At 35.3% G+C, this 16,184-nt stretch overlaps 1 protein-coding gene across 8 annotated transcripts in view; it reads right to left on the reverse strand.

Annotated features, from left to right (window-relative positions):
• IKZF2 (IKAROS family zinc finger 2) overlaps positions 1-16,184 on the reverse strand; it is a 144,569-nt gene that overhangs the window by 27,863 nt on the left and 100,522 nt on the right. For all 8 annotated transcript variants that reach the window (XM_045806657.2, XM_045806652.2, XM_045806655.2 and 5 more), the window contains one exon: positions 15,293-15,460. In XM_045806657.2, coding sequence (XP_045662613.1) covers positions 15,293-15,460 — 168 coding nt within the window. The remainder of the gene's footprint in view (positions 1-15,292; positions 15,461-16,184) is intronic.

Genomic DNA, 16,184 nt, shown 5'->3' on the forward strand with positions numbered 1-16,184 from the left:
TTTGAGGGAAATAATAATATTCAACATCCCTCAGACACCACACAAACTACTTGCTCACAGTTTCAACATATCACATTACAGTATTTCCAATGATGTCACATCTTTGTGAAACTAGGTTTCAGGAGTTGCAGCAACACAAAGCAAGTACTGTGTGAAAATAAATGTGGAACAGGAAATGAGAGTGGAGGTGTCCAATCTGATTCCAAGATGTGGGGAGTTGTGCAGTGTCCAACAAGGTGCACACTCCCATTAGTAAAAAATTGTGGCTGTTCAAGAATGAAATAAAAACATTATTTTGTCTTTCAATTTATGTATATTTTCAGATTATTTTTTCAGTTAATTGACAAAACCTTTTTGTTATCTATTATGTGCCAAGCACCATTCAAAGAGCTGGGATACATTAATAAATAAGACAGAGGATGTCCATAATCTCACAGGGCTTACATTCAGATGACAGTGGGGAGAGACAGGCAACATGTTCATGAACAAAAGATCAAAGATAACTGCAGATTCTGATTCAAGCTTTATAAGACTTTAAGATAGAGACAGCAAGATTGAGAATCAGTAGGGGGATGTTCTAGGCAGGGTGCTTATAGAAGGCCACTCCAAGGAGAAGCCATTTAAAGCAAATATCTGAAGGATAATGAGGCATCCATGCCAAGAACTGGGAAAGAGCTGAAGGGAGAGACTTCTAGGATCATCAGTGCAAAATCCCAAGAGTAGAAAGGAATAAAGGAACCTAGGATGTGGCAAAAAACACACAGTGAGGGATAGAATGGTATATAATCAGGAGAGGTGGGAAGAACTTCCCCTGGTGATGATAAGCAGTTTGAGTTTATTAGAAGAGCAATGGAAGCCCATTAAAAGATTTTATGCAGAGAAATCACATGATTTAAATGGGGTTTCTAAAGAGAATTCTGGCTACCATATCGAGAATAGATTGGTATAGAGAAATTGGGAAGCAGGAGTATGGTAGCTGAGATCATAGATTCTGCAGTCAATCAAAGCAGTTTATATCCCAGCTTTTCCTGAGTAAAAGTTGCATAAAATATGCATATGTGGTTTTACTAGGTTTTTACTATATCAGAGCATAATTTTTTTAAAAAGTACTCTCACCAAGATAATTTATACTGCTCTTAGATTTATTTTATTCTAAATTTCTATATGTCCTCAAGCATTATGGAAATCTTTGTTTATTTCAGTATGATATGATCCTTTAGTTTTATTATACTGAGCATTTTGGTGTATGGATGTGTGGATGTGTATGGTATGTTTAAAATCTAATCCAAATAGTATACATTGTGGGCAATATACAAATAAAGAAATTAGGTAAAAGTATCTTACTGTACCTCAGTAAGATAAAGCTTTACATAATGAACCATACATACAATATTTAAAACTACAGACTGTGGGGATGTTAGGTAGCATCTCTCATTTATTTATCTGTTTTAAAATTTTTTTGAGTATAGTTGACACACAATGTTAAAATTAATTTCAAGTGTACAACATAATGATCCAATTTCTCTATACATTATGCTATGCTTGCCTTCTCTACATTTGACTTTCCTTCTCTCTAAAATAAGGCCCTTAAAATAGTGCTTGTCACAAGATAAGAGCCCATTAAATATTAGCCATTAACTTTTATTTTTGTAATGGACTGACATTTATCATTACTAGGAAATACATATAACCACCACTGACCTCTACCAATCCTAAACTAACTTTCTAGTTAATGCAAGAATTTTCCACTGAAAGCACCCACAGATTCATTCATTCATTTGATATAGTATAAGGGATGCAGATGCAGAACAGAACAAGATCTCTTCTTTGAGATGCTGAACTTAGGATCTTTCATTCCTATCTATATACTTATTATCATGTTTCTGTACAAAGTAAGGGGATTAACACTCCGATAGATGACTTATGATACCCTAAATAAAAATTTAATTATACTCTAAATATATATTATATGATTATAATGAATGATATTGGTTTTTATATACCTCATTTATAAGTTTTGTTTTTTGGGTTTTGTTTTGTTTTGTTTTTTTACCATTTGGGAGTTTTCTTACAAGATTTGGCAAGACAGTACAGGCTGTGGATGAACAGGTTTTTTGACTCACATACATGGATCAAGTAGGAAAAATAAAAGGAGAGGGTGGAGGTTAGCTTACAAAAAACCCTCAAAAAAACAAAACAAAACAGAAAAACAGTGTGATGTGCCCTTTTGGACACTGAGTAATGAAGCTGGCATGCTGCCCTTGCACTTCTACCATGAGTTCAAGAGTGCCAAGCCCACAGACTCAGGGATGTGGAAGAGAAAATGTGAAATGGCCACACATTCAGTCTGTCCACAGAACATCCATGCAGGGTACAAAACTGTGCTAGTCAACTTGTAATGAGGACGATGTCTGTAGAAAACTGAGAAGAATGAGAAATAGCTCCACAATTCTTGCCCATTTCTTTAGAATTCCTGACAATAGAAAAGATAAGAAGGAAAGGTTCCAGCCGTAAACTGATCTAAGAATGTGCCAAAGTTAAGTACTACATCACATGAGTATATATTATAAGAAAGACTTCTCTTTAATAATTCCTTTTAGAAATGTGTTTGAAATTTAAAGAAGCATGATGACTGATATTTGAAAAAAGAGGAGATCATGTATGCTATTTAAAAAAATAATTTCTGAGGGATACATAAGGTAGACTATATAATGATTATTGGTCTGGAAAAGAAAAGTGTTCTACATACTGGATAGAAATCACACGGATCGTCTTACCAGCTAGCTTGACTGAAAGTGGTTTTTCCCTCCTGATCATATTTCAATGGGCAGGGCCTTAAGGGTGTGTTTGAAGAGTCCGAAATGAAAATACTAATCCCATCCCCTCTCTCCAGTGTTTATTGCAAAGCATGGAGAGAGGCACCGTGGGCATCATTATCAGGACTTGGGTGAAATCAGCACAGCACAGTTATGCAAATCACGTATGCACCTGACACTGCTGGTGTATTATCAGTGTAATCCACCTCTATCGAGCACCTCCAGAAAGGAAAGGAGGGGTGGAGGGTGGGGAAAGTTCACACTTGGGAGATCACCCAGAAAGTGGGCCAGGTGCCAGGTTTACAATCAGGTGAAAACAGTTCCTTCTCATGGGAAGTCTGCAGGACAAATTATATTACACTTAATGCACCACCACTATTATGAATGAGCTACACAAGATTCAATTTCTGAACCAGCATAATTTAATCCAATATGTCTGTCATCATACTGGGCCATGGATGAGTATTTTTTAAATGGGTCTCTTTGACAAATCTGATAGAAAAGTCATGATGATCTGGTTTCAAAATAATGTCAATATGAAAATAACTGATAATGATAATCTTTTAGCCAAGTACCTAATTTTCAGACATTTTTTACTCTTCACTCGTTTCACAAATAATCAAATTGTTAATATTTAAAGGTCTAGAACCCGTAGCAATTCCATATTATACTAATTTTGTATGTAATATAAACTAAAGGTACTTATTTACATACTTTTTTCTGGCAGTCACCTCAAAAAATGAAGTAATAGTGAAGGAAACATTGAAGGATTGGGAGGAAAAGCCCATGAAAAAGATAAAGAGTAGAAGGCAAAAGGAGACACAAGAGGGAAAGATAATTTAATAAAACAAGATGGAGAGTATTTACAAAGGCTATATGCACTTTAGAATCCCTTCTGGTTTATGGAATTCCTGACCAGTCAGCAATTCAAGGAAATGATGTGGCTGTGGTAGTGAATCCCGTAGCAAGACATGACAATATATTTGAAAACATTTCATTCTTATGATGAATTAACAGACTTAAAATGCGAGAAGACTTGAAACGAGAGCATCTGACATTGTTTCTTTAATAATATGGTCAAAGGTTAGCTCTATCTCACTCCAAGCCAGATACCACTTTTGAGCTTTATTTTTAAGAATTTGAAGATGAGGAGTTATCTCTTCTTATCAGTCTCTCTGAGAGGATTTTTTTTTAATGATTTTTTATTATATTATGTTAGTCACCATACAGTACATCCCCGGTTTCCGATGTAAGGCTCGATGATTCATTAGTTGTGTATAACACCCAGTGCACCATGCAATACGTGCCCTCCTTACTACCCATCACCGGTCTATCCCATTCCCCCACCCCCCTCCCCTCTGAGGCCCTCAGTTTGTTTCTCATAGTCCATAGTCTCTCATGTTTCATTCCCCCTTCTGATTACCGCCCCTTTCTTTATCCCTTTCTTCTCCTACCGATCTTCCTAGTTTTTATGTTCCATAGATGAGAGAAATCATATGATAGTTGTCTTTCTCTGCTTGACTTATTTCACTTAGCATTATCTCCTCCATTGCCATCCATGTTGCAGCAAATGTTGAGAAATCGTTCTTTCTGATTGCTGAGTAATATTCCATTGTATATATGGACCACAACTTCTTAATCCAGTCATCTGTTGCAGGGCATCTCGGCTCCTTCCATGATTTAGCTATTGTGGACATTGCTGCTATGAACATTGGGGTGCATATGGCCCTTCTCTTTACTGCGTCTGTATCTTTGGGGTAAACACCCAGTAGTGCAATGGCTGGATCATAAGGTAGCTCAATTTTTAACTTTTTAAGGGACCTCCACACTGTTTTCCAGAGTGGCTGTACCAACTTGCATTCCCACCAACAATGTAGGAGGGATCCCCTTTCTCCACATGAGAGGATGTATTTTTAAACTTTAAAAATGCCTGTTGGTTGGTTGAACATTCTACTAAAGGTGAATGTTCAAATATATTCAAAAGCAGGCAGAGTCATAATACTTTACAGGTATTTTCTCATAATAGTTCAAAGCATAACTGAACAAAACATAGAGTTAAAAATAATGGACAATGTGTTAATGAGTTTGTGGCAGTACACTACGTGATAAGGCCTTCAATGATGTAAGTATTCAGTACTTCTGAGCTATTCTTATGGAAAAAGTATAGTCCTAGGGATTACAGGGCCTTGAAAAATAAAAAGGCAGTCCTTGCATAATAGAATTAAAAAAAATGTACAGTGAGGGGGAAGTTATTATTGTTTTAACAGATGGATATTTATATGGTACATCTGGTCCAGTTGCTTTTTATAGGACAAAATAGTTTAAACTGACAATTAGACATAAAGCACAAACTTCTTAGGCTAAAAATTGTCAAACATAGAATAGGGTACAAAGTAATATCGTAAAAAAATCAACATTCCTAAGATGTTTGGAAAAAAGCTAGATATTTGTTTAGAATAACGTAGGCTTATTGACCCCATGTAAAAAGATGAAAACTTCATGACACTGGAACTTTCCTCAAATAGCTCTAACTCCAGGGTTATGTGATATACCTGCATATATACAGATATATGTACAGATACATATGAAGCAAATATATCACATAATCTAATTTTACAAAGTATTTATTTTTAGATATACCCAAATAAAGAATTATATAATACTAGTTTAATTGGAAGCTAAGGTTTTCCTTAGAATACTATAGGTAAGTGTTATTGAAAACCCAAAAGAAATATTTTTTAAAAATCAGAAGAACAAAAAAACATTAAGCAATTTTGGGGCACCTGGGTGGTTCAGTAGTTAAACGGCCGACTCTAGATTTCAGCTCAGGTCATTAACAGGGTCCTGGGTTTGAGCTCTGCATTGGGCTCTGTGCTCAATGGGGAGTCTGCTTGAGGATTCTCTCTCTCCCTCTCGCTTTGTCCCTCCCCCCACTCACTCTCTAATTTAAAAAAAATCTTAATAAATTCCCACATTTATCTGCTTGTTCAAAGATATTTTATTTATATATCTCTGAATAATACTTCAGTGTTACAAAAGGCAAGCATCTTGAAAATATCTGAGTGTTAAGGAATATTTGGTTTTTTTAGAATACAAGAGACAATAAATTTCCTTGGGACATTAGGATTTTTCATTTTCATATTTTTAAAAAATATTCCATTTTTAAGCAATAAGTAATTTTTGTAATAATCTGAATCCAGTACAATTCCATGGACATCTGAAATTTAGATATCACATAAAAACACTTGAGACTGTGAGAGAGATTCCTACTTTTTCCTCCTTGCAATTTATACATAACAATTTATAATACATATATACTATACAAATTTCCATATATTAAAAATAATCTTCTGTACTGTTTTAAATATTTAATTTGGGCACAGCATTACATTATGTGAGACATATACCTGAAATGCTAATTAGAAAAAAATATGTAATTCTAGTTCCTCCTAGATTAAAAAAAATAACAAGTATGCTAAGTATTATTTTGATTAATAGGGGTCCAAGACTTAATTGAAACACTACTTCCCCAGTGTATTGGGTATAATAAAGACAATTAAAAGGAGCAATATATAATGTATGAAGCACACTAATCAAATTTCTAGGAATGAAAGGACTATAATTACTTGTTAAACTAAAAATCTAAGAGACAAAACCAATAGAAATCATTTTTGTAGGAGTACTGAGTCACTGATTCATCATTAAAAACACATAAATATGTGATAAATTTATATAAAGCAAATCAGATAATTTGTGTGGTAAATCTTTTTTTTTATAATTATTTTGTTATATTAGTCACCATACAGTACATCCCCAGTTTTTGATGCAATGTTCCATGATTCATTATTTGCATATAACACCCAGTGCACCATGCAATATGTGCCCTCCTTAATACCCATCACTGGCCTATCCCAATCCCCCATCCTCCTCCCCTCTGAAGCCCTCGGTTTGTTTCCCAGAGTCCACAGTCTCTCATGGTTCATTCCCCCTTATATTTACGCCCCCCTTCATTCTTCCCTTCCTTCTCCTACGTATCTTAAATCTTAAGATTAATCAATAGAGTTTTAAATGTAAACCAGTACCTTTTATTTTCCTATACCCTTACATAATGTATATAAAGTGCAGATTATTTTCTCACTGGGCCAAAAAATTTGACTGTGATCTTCAGCTGATATATTGTTGATTATACATTCTAATTCTTTATTTCTCTCTCCTTCCCATTCCCTCCCACTCCCTCTTAAAATGTCATTTAAATTTCACATGTAAAAAGATTTTTTTTCCTTTCTCAGCCAGTCATTTTGTTTTGAGTGTTACAAAAAGCAAAAGTAGAAAGAGGGTTGCAATTGCTAGATACGTTTAAATTTAGCCAACATATTGCAATAAAACAAAGCAATTTTAATGAAATATCCAGCATCAAGACAAGTGGAATAGCTCTAAATAACCCATAATAAATGAAAATAGTTTTAAAAAACAAAACATCAAACACTGATGATTGCTATACAAACAAAACTTAGATTCTATCATTTCACCTTTTTCTTTTTTCCTGAATGGACACTATTTCAGAAATAGGATACATCACTGCTATGACCAAAGTAAGAAAGGTTATTATTTCTTCTGTTATTATCTTAAGAAGTGGGGAATAAAATATGGGAGTTACTGACAAGAATTATTTCCTACCAAAAAAAAACCCTATCATATTAATCTGATATGTTTTCATAAGTAATAAAATTATACTATTCAAAAATTATTGTTAGAAAATGTTAGAAACATTTCCATGGCAAATACTGCCAAACACTACTGAAGTACTATTATTCTTTAAAGGGTTCTGATTTATTAATTATCTGTAAAACTGGACATCCCTCCAATTTTAAAAAATGTTACCAATGATTGTAATAAAAATTTAAAGCATGCAATCAAATCAAGTAACCAGGGTCTTATAAACTTAAACCCATTTTCTATGCTAATGTAAAAAATATTATTCAGGTACTAATTAGCAAAGGTGAGGGAGGGAAAATTCAACATTGCTATACACTTTTGCTGGTGTTCAGCAAAACAGACGGGACTTTGTAAAAAGTACTTTTAAATGGGAATGTTTTAAGTAAACTTCTGCATATTTGGAGCTAAAAGTACAAAATCAGAAACTGTCTATATCAAGGCTGTCTCTTAAATATAGGTTAGCAGATAGCTGCAGGGAAGTAATAGTGGTGCTGTGAAGATCATCTGACAAACTTAAGATCTATTCCATTTCTTGCAAATCTATTTTAAAGTTAAACCACAGAAAACTGTAAGAAGAAAAAGTGAGGAGTGGGGACTACTCTTTTATTCTTCAAGATTTGGTTGTAGTGAACAATCAGCAGCCAAGTCCAGAGAGAAAAGATAATACATTGTATTTAGCATTGTGTAATAGTAGGAGCTTGGGGAGATTTGAAGATCAAATTAAGTGACTTGACAAAATCATATAAATAATTTGCGTTGAGCCCATTCCAAACTCAGATGTTTTGATTTCTTCTAAATAGTACTTTTCTTTTTTGAAACTCAGTGCTCCTTTATATATAAAACATGCATACACACATTTCTTTATCATTTTGAGTTAATTTAATAAAGTTTTATAGAATAAACATATGGGGCTGTATCATTTTTTAGCATAGCATATAGATTTTGAAGTTTGACTGTCTTTATGTGAATCTAGGCTCTGCCAGTGTGATCTCTCCGAGCCTCAGTCTCTTCACCCGTAAAATAACAATAATAACAGCAAAAAAGTTCTCTTGACTGGCTGCATCTTCCCAAAACACTGAATTCCTGGAGCTTGTAGGCCCGTCTTTGCATGCCCCCACATAAACACTTCCAGTGGTTGAATTAGAGAGTCATTAAGAGTCAGTTATAATTCTAGCCAAACCTATTTATGCCAGCTGTACTTGTTATTATAATTATGTAAATTATTTAAATTTCCATATTTCAAGGAAATAAGTACAAAAAGAAAATCATTTCTAAAAACTAATTTTGTCACTTTGGAAAGATTCAATAAAGGTGAGTTCATTTAAAAATGCTAAAGAATTAGAGGTGGGCAAAGATACTCATAAAAATTAGTGAGAAATCTTAAAAATTTAATAGAAGTCTGATTGCATCACAAGGGTCTAAGTTCTTAAAGACATTGAAAATGAAATTAGAGATGATGCATTATGTTTTTACGTTTTAAATATATAAACGTAATAAGAACTTTTATCAAAAGAATTTCTCCTGTTGATAGACTTACTGCTGTTAATAGATAAAATACCTAGCTTTGCTCATGTCAGATAAAAGGGCTTTAATTAAAGAAATAATCCTTGCGAAGTGCTTAGTGCAATGCCTAGTGTCTAGGGAGGGCTCAAGAAATTCCAGATATTATCTGTAAATAACCTAACTATTGGAACTATACAATCAAAACCAAGATACTACCTGGTGTCCTCTAAAGTATGCAAGTGGAGTTCCAAATAGGAAATTTCAGTTTGTATGGGACCATACATGGGGAGGGGGGGAAGGCTAGCATTTATTGAATGTATTTTTCTAAGTGTTTTTATCATTTAACACATAAGTGCACATCAATGCCATTCTCTTTGTTACCAATCTAGTAGGTGGAAAATTTTCAAAATCTAAAATATAGGAAGCAAAGATGCAATATTAATACTATAGAACACAATAACTAACTAAAACAATGGATAGTCATTACCCAAAGTGGGGGAGAGGACGAGGAAGCAAAATACTTTGTACTAATAATATTCATAAAAACCAGAAATTAATATTAAAATCTTACATTATGCTTAATACCCTATACTAGTGATTTTAAGCACGAGTTCTTAAATTTTAGTCAATCTGTGGCATATTCTGTGTCACTTTCATAGCCATTTTCACCCTTCTTTGCTCCTGCAGAAAGTTAATTTCTGTTGGCTTCATCAGTAGGATCCTTTGTCCTCTGGCTTCTTGCTAGCTTCAGTTAATGTGAGGCATCAGCAAGTGACTGGAGGGTGGAAAGACTGAGGTCAAGGTGTTTATTCCTCAGTCACAGATTAGCAGGGATACATTCCTCTACTGAAGGTCAGTGTTCAAGACCCATCTCCTACTTCTCCTAATTCTAGTGATCTCTTGATCCCCTTGTCACTCCAAACATAGGGTTGCTAATGGCTTCTTGCTATTGCTAGCCTTGTAGTGCTTCAACCATCCTTTGTTGGTTTCCTTTATGCCTAACTATTCTCTTGTAAATGTTACCATGAATGTCTCCAGATCTTTCCCATTTGAGTGTCTCATTGCTCCTCTCAGGGCCTTGATTGATAGTTACTGGTAGCAGGTGTGGCCCAAGGCCTCAGACAGTCAAAAGGCATTCAGGCACTGAGTTGCTCAATTTGAAGAGAACAGGATGGCCTTCTTACTGGGGAGTTAATGGAATACTACTAATTCTAGGTGTTTGCTGGCAATATTACTACACAAATTATCACTGCTGGTAGCATGTGGACTTTACTTGCTGAAGTGACAATGGTGGTGTGTAGTGTGAAGACTGTAGTGTGATATGGCTAATTCGGATGGCCCTAAGGATTACCAGGAGAAAGGATGGTTTGAAGGTCTTGAATGCTCACTTCATGTCAGAGCAGAAATGGAATATCGAAGTCCTCTGTCAGCTTTAGAAGAGTCCTTATTTACTTAAGCCTCAGGGCAAATGAGGCTGAAAACCAACTCCCGAATCTGATTTGGGGGGTTATAGGATTGCCATACTAAATAAAATGGGCCATACCAATACAACTAGGTCTTGGCAATGGACTAGTGAAACATGGAATGGCACTATCTGATCAAATACTAAGGCTCAGAATGTTGAACCTTCAAACACTTCCAAACCACCCTGCTGGAAATCCTCACTCCCCACCTTTCCATCTAAGGAGGTTAATGTTCCATAAATCAGCATTCCCATAAAGTAAAAAGACTTCTGATTGCTTCAGCTGAGGCAAGAACACAATCAGAAAATGGCAATTCTTTTCAGGACTCATTCCAATTAACTCTCATTGCCCTTAGGCTCATAATAAGTTAGATCCTAATATAACCAAAATCAAGGCCTGATCCAGGAGATGACAGCCTATACACTGAAAGAATTGCAAAACTGCCAATTTGTATCTGCAGGAGTCCAGTTAGCATGTAAGGGAATGAATCAATTTTAAGGATTCTATACCAAGAAGATGAACCAAATTGCTAGATTGGGCCAAATTTATCAATATATATACATTCACCTGGATTTGGAATTTAATAGATTGCCTTGAGCAAGTGGGAGTGACTGGTTAATTGAATCCTTGATTCAATGATGGCTTATTAGTAAAAAGTTGAAATGCCAGGATTTTCCTGGCATAGCAAAGAGGAAGAAGAACAAAAGCCCAAATAAGTAAGAATAATGGAAAGGATCTATTATGAATCATCCCGTTTTAGCCTGCCACTTACATACTTCTGGAAGGGCCTGTGGGACACTCCCTTCACCAAAGAATTACACTGGTAAGGAAAGAAGCCACATGCCTGAAAAGCTTTATGGTTATGTGTTCTCTAGGCTGGAGAGAACAATGATAGATGTTGCAAATAGATCTGGCCTCTCAGATTTAAATGTATATTGGTCTCAGAGTGGCAGAGGGTCTATGGTCGGTATAATACCAACTCCTACCACAGATTAGTCTATTAGATTAGCTCTGGATTGACATTAATCTCTGGAACCCAAAAGCCATTGTAATCCACCAGAGTGGGGGCATATGGAGGTCAAGATTTATATGTAGACATTACTCAAGTCCATCTTTAAGCATTGTGGGAACAAATAAACTTATTAGTAATCGGAAGAATCCTTATGTTGGTTCCCTGACCCATGGCTATTACAAAAAGCCAAGAACAGCCCTGTCCAACGCAAACAGGAGTCACACGTAATTTTAAATTTTCTAGAGGTCACATTTTAAAAAGATGGAATTAATTTTTTTTTAAAGATTTTATTTATTTATTCGACAGAGAGAGACAGCCAGCGAGAGAGGGAACACAAGCAGGGGGAGTGGGAGAGGAAGAAGCAGGCTCATAGCGGAAGAGCCTGATGTGGGACTCAATCCCGTAACACCGGGATCACGCCCTGAGCCGAAGGCAGACGATTAACCGCTGTGCCACCCAGGCGCCCCAAAAGATGGAATTAATTTTAACAGATTTTATTTAATAAGAAAATATTTCAACCTGTGGCATTAGCCACAGGTGGCTAGTCACTACCACATTGGAGATCACAGCCCTAGACTTAAAAGATAGTAAACTAAATCTGAAAGATGTTGTCATGGGGATTCCTACCACATGCCCATTTATACTGTTTATTAGGCTAATGCAAGCTAGATGGTTGTATGGATGCATGCAGTCTTAATCACATCAAAATGCCAACTGCAGATGCAGTTCTAGCTGTAATATCTTCACTGGCACATATTAACACAAACATAGCCCCTGATACCAGGTATGGAGATACTGACTTAACAATTTCTTTGGAAAATAATTCCTTATCAACAGATAATCTGAAGCACTTTGCCTTCACATTGCAGGGACAGCATACTTTTATTATCTTAGCTTAAGGCTAGGTCAACTCTTCTCTGTTATAATACAGTCCAAAGAAATCTTGTTCTTCTTGACATCCCACAGAACATCAAGTTGAAACACTACATTCACGGTACTGACTGGACATGGTGAGCAGGAAGTAGTAAATACCTGAGATGCCTCAGTAAGATATATGGTACAGGACAGGAGATAACTGCCATAGAACATTCACAGAAGTGAAATGTTATGGGGTTGGTGGTCTAGACATGTTGAATTAGGTCCTCTACAATAAATGAAAATGGCTGCACTTTGCACGTGTCACCATGAAGGAGGCACAGTTTGTATGCTGCTCTGGAGTATGTGCTAGGTGCCCAAGGGAAGAATCTTTCCACCACGGATCAGAGTTCTGGAACTGTCATATTGGACTACTCCCTGGCTATCTGGGGCATCTCAAGCCGCTAAACTAACAGGGAGAGAAGTGGGCTATTGGTTGGTAACTTTTCCAGACTACCCAGATGATTTTGGGTTGTTGCTGTGTTTGGAACTGAGGAGATTCACTGAGTGAATCTCTTTTAAAAAACATGCCCAATAATCCTGGTTGTTAAAATTGCAGTAATCCAAGGAACACAGGACCATCAAATCCTCAGAATTTGTAGAAATTAAGGTTTGGGTCACTCATCAGATAAAGAATCCTGTCTAGACCAGGTGCTAAAAAAGAGGGTAAGAGTAAGGGAAAGATGGAATTGGTGGCAGAAGAAGAAAGCTATAGTGATCAATTTGGGCTTTCTGAACAACTAGGCACGGACTTCAGCAGCTACATTTTATGCTGTATCTATTACAAAAAGCATTTGCGATGGCAAATATTTTAGGTTACAGTAAGAAGAATACCTGAATTCATATCACCTGTTGATCATGCAGTAGCTGGATGACACCCTCCTCTTTCTCTCATTGCTCCATTAAACTCTCTTTAATTAGCCAGTTTGAGTATACTCTCTGTTTATGTATCTACAAAATCATGATTTGTATACCAAACTGCAAAATAATAGCTTGATTGCAGTTACAGAGTCCATGTCTTTATTTTTTTTAACCTCTAAGTAGCAGTATGTTTACTTACAAAATACACAATTTCACAGAAACAGCTTCACTTTATACACACAAACTTTATAACTACACTGAACCATGTAAGTGTTGTCAAGTGTCTGGCCTGGTGAAAGCCAATGGGAATGGCCTACTTTTGGAGTGACGTCTTTCTCATTCCTCACTTCATTAGCCACTAACCAACCAGGAACCCCTCAATGAGACATGACTAATTTGCAGAAAAGATGCCAAATGCAACTGCCCAGTTCAATAGAAAGAGAAACTAAGGTGTCTTCTTAGACACCACCCACAGGGATGAATGTGTTAAAAGAACAAAAAGGAAATTAAGGCAACACAAATTGAGGTGAGTATCAAAAGCCTTCCAGAGGCTGAGCTTTGAAGGTATTGAACCTTCTAAGGGTAATATAGCAATCCCAGGTAAAGTAACATGTGTACATTAAACCATGATATTAAAAGCAACAACAATTTTGTAAAGAATGAAATAGATGTTTAAAGTTATATTTTCTCCTCAACTTCATGTAATAGATAATGTTCATGAAAATGTATGTTTTATATAATCCGTGGTCAACTCAATAATGTTTTAATAAGCCAAAGTACATGGCTAGCTAAAGGAATTAACTGTCATGTCTTAAAAACATCCTTCATAAAGAATAATTTTTAAAATAAAGATGTAATTTTCATAGCATAATTTAAAATAAAATATGAAATGTCATTGTTGAAAATAAGGGAATTACTTTGAATCAAGGAGGAAAGTAACTATTTATACTTAAAATATTTTGTTTTTGTGTTTGCATTCATTTCATTTTTCTATAACTGCTCCAGATTTTCAAGTTAATGTCTAAAATAGTTTGACACATTTCACATTCATGTTAAAAGCTAAGTAAAGCCTTAAGGATTAATAGGGAAAAATGTAAAAAAAGATAATACAAGCATTACCTCACAATCCACAGCACTCTCTAATATAATTTGTCATGTAGATGAAAATATCACTTCCATCATATCTTCATATTAAAATTAAATTTTAATATGTCATTATGGACAGAAGAAGGATATAAAACTGGCTTGAGAGTATTCTATATTAATTTTTCACCTTTAACTTCTTAGTTATGGCAATTCATGCTAAAAGTCAAATGAGATTCATTCAGATTCTAATCATTCTTCCTCTTTTATGTACTATATTCTAGGATTTTAAAAATATCACACTTATTCTAGATTTTTTAATGGTGATTTATGAAGCAGAGAAAAGTTTCAGAGAAAATCCAATGACTATATTTTGAGAGTTAAAGAAACAAGACATGTTTAAATGAAATATAAAATACTCTAACAGCCAATTTTCTAATGAGCATAATATTTTCAAGTTTAAAAATAGCAATGTTTGATTTCCCACTGAGGTCTCAGCCTGGGCACTATATCAGTTGAAAAATATCACAGCTTTCATCTCCTTTATGGTAATATCAGCATGTAACTATGATAGTTTAGTTTACTAGATCTTCTACTACTCTGGATTAACCGTAATTACTGAATTAATAATAAAATTAAAAATCATAGAGAACCTACAGAGCAGTTATTTCCTTACTTCAATAGCTTGAAATAAGAGACTCTTCAGTTGACGGTGCTACTTTTTGCCAAGTCTATAAGTCTAAAAAAGGAAGGGCCATATGCATCTTGTAAGATTTATCAGTTTTTCAATGTACACAAATAAAAATATTGTCTAGCTCATTCCTAGCTTAGTACTAAAGCTGTAAGTTATTCTGTATTATTCTATAACACTTTCCTGAATTCTTATATTTTAGCTTTCTTCTCAAAGAGTCAGTGACACTTACCAGAGTGGGTCCTGAGGTGTCCTGTGAGGGCGTCCCTTCTTCTACAGGCATAGCTACAAAAAGGACATTTGAACGGCTTCTCTCCAGAGTGTAACTTTATGTGTCTCAAAAGGTTGCCCTTCTGAGTGAAAGAAGCTCCACACTGGTTACAGTGGAAGGGACGTTCACCTGCCAAAAGGAAAAGAGGTAGGAAAGATCAAGTAGGTTATGGGTAAGGGACTGATCTGCCATACAGTATTATTAACTGGTGCCAGTTCTCTGTGCTGAGAATATTCTCTTTCTTGAGACTTCTAAACCTTTATCTTCCTAAAATTTGCTAATACTGAATTCTTAAACTTTAGGTCAAGCACGGTTTCCTTTCCTCATATAAATTTTGCAGGATTCCTGTCACTGGCTCAAAAGAATCAGTAATAGTATTGGCCACTGTTTGAACAACTAAGTGCCATCACTTTACCGACTTTACTGGTTGCTTTACATAGACTATTGCAAACCTTATAATGATATTACTAATTAGGTATGTATAATTTCAATTTGCAAATGAGGAACTTGAAGTTCAAGTATCAAAGTATCTGATTATAGTTACAGAGCTAGGAAGTACTCAAACTGATACGAATCTTGCTCAGTTGGACTACAAAATCTTGCTCTATCGTACCATGCTCTTTTAAAATTACAGAAATTTTGAATTTGACTTGGGAGGGATCTTTAGTCTAACTCTCTGATTTAGCAAATAACTTTTTTATGGGGGCCAGGTTACAAAGTTCATTATCACAAAATCTCCCAAAACTAGCCCAGGCCCATGTCTCTCCATTCTCTAGTCACTAACAGTGAAGGCTTTGGCAAAATACTGATATAAACAGGGAAAATCCAAAGAAAATTATTCATCCAGATATTT

This window comes from Ursus americanus, chromosome 1 (genome assembly GCF_024610735.1).
Source record: "Ursus americanus isolate L20-20 chromosome 1, mUrsAme1.1.p, whole genome shotgun sequence".
In the NCBI taxonomy this organism is placed as follows: domain Eukaryota; kingdom Metazoa; phylum Chordata; class Mammalia; order Carnivora; family Ursidae; genus Ursus; species Ursus americanus.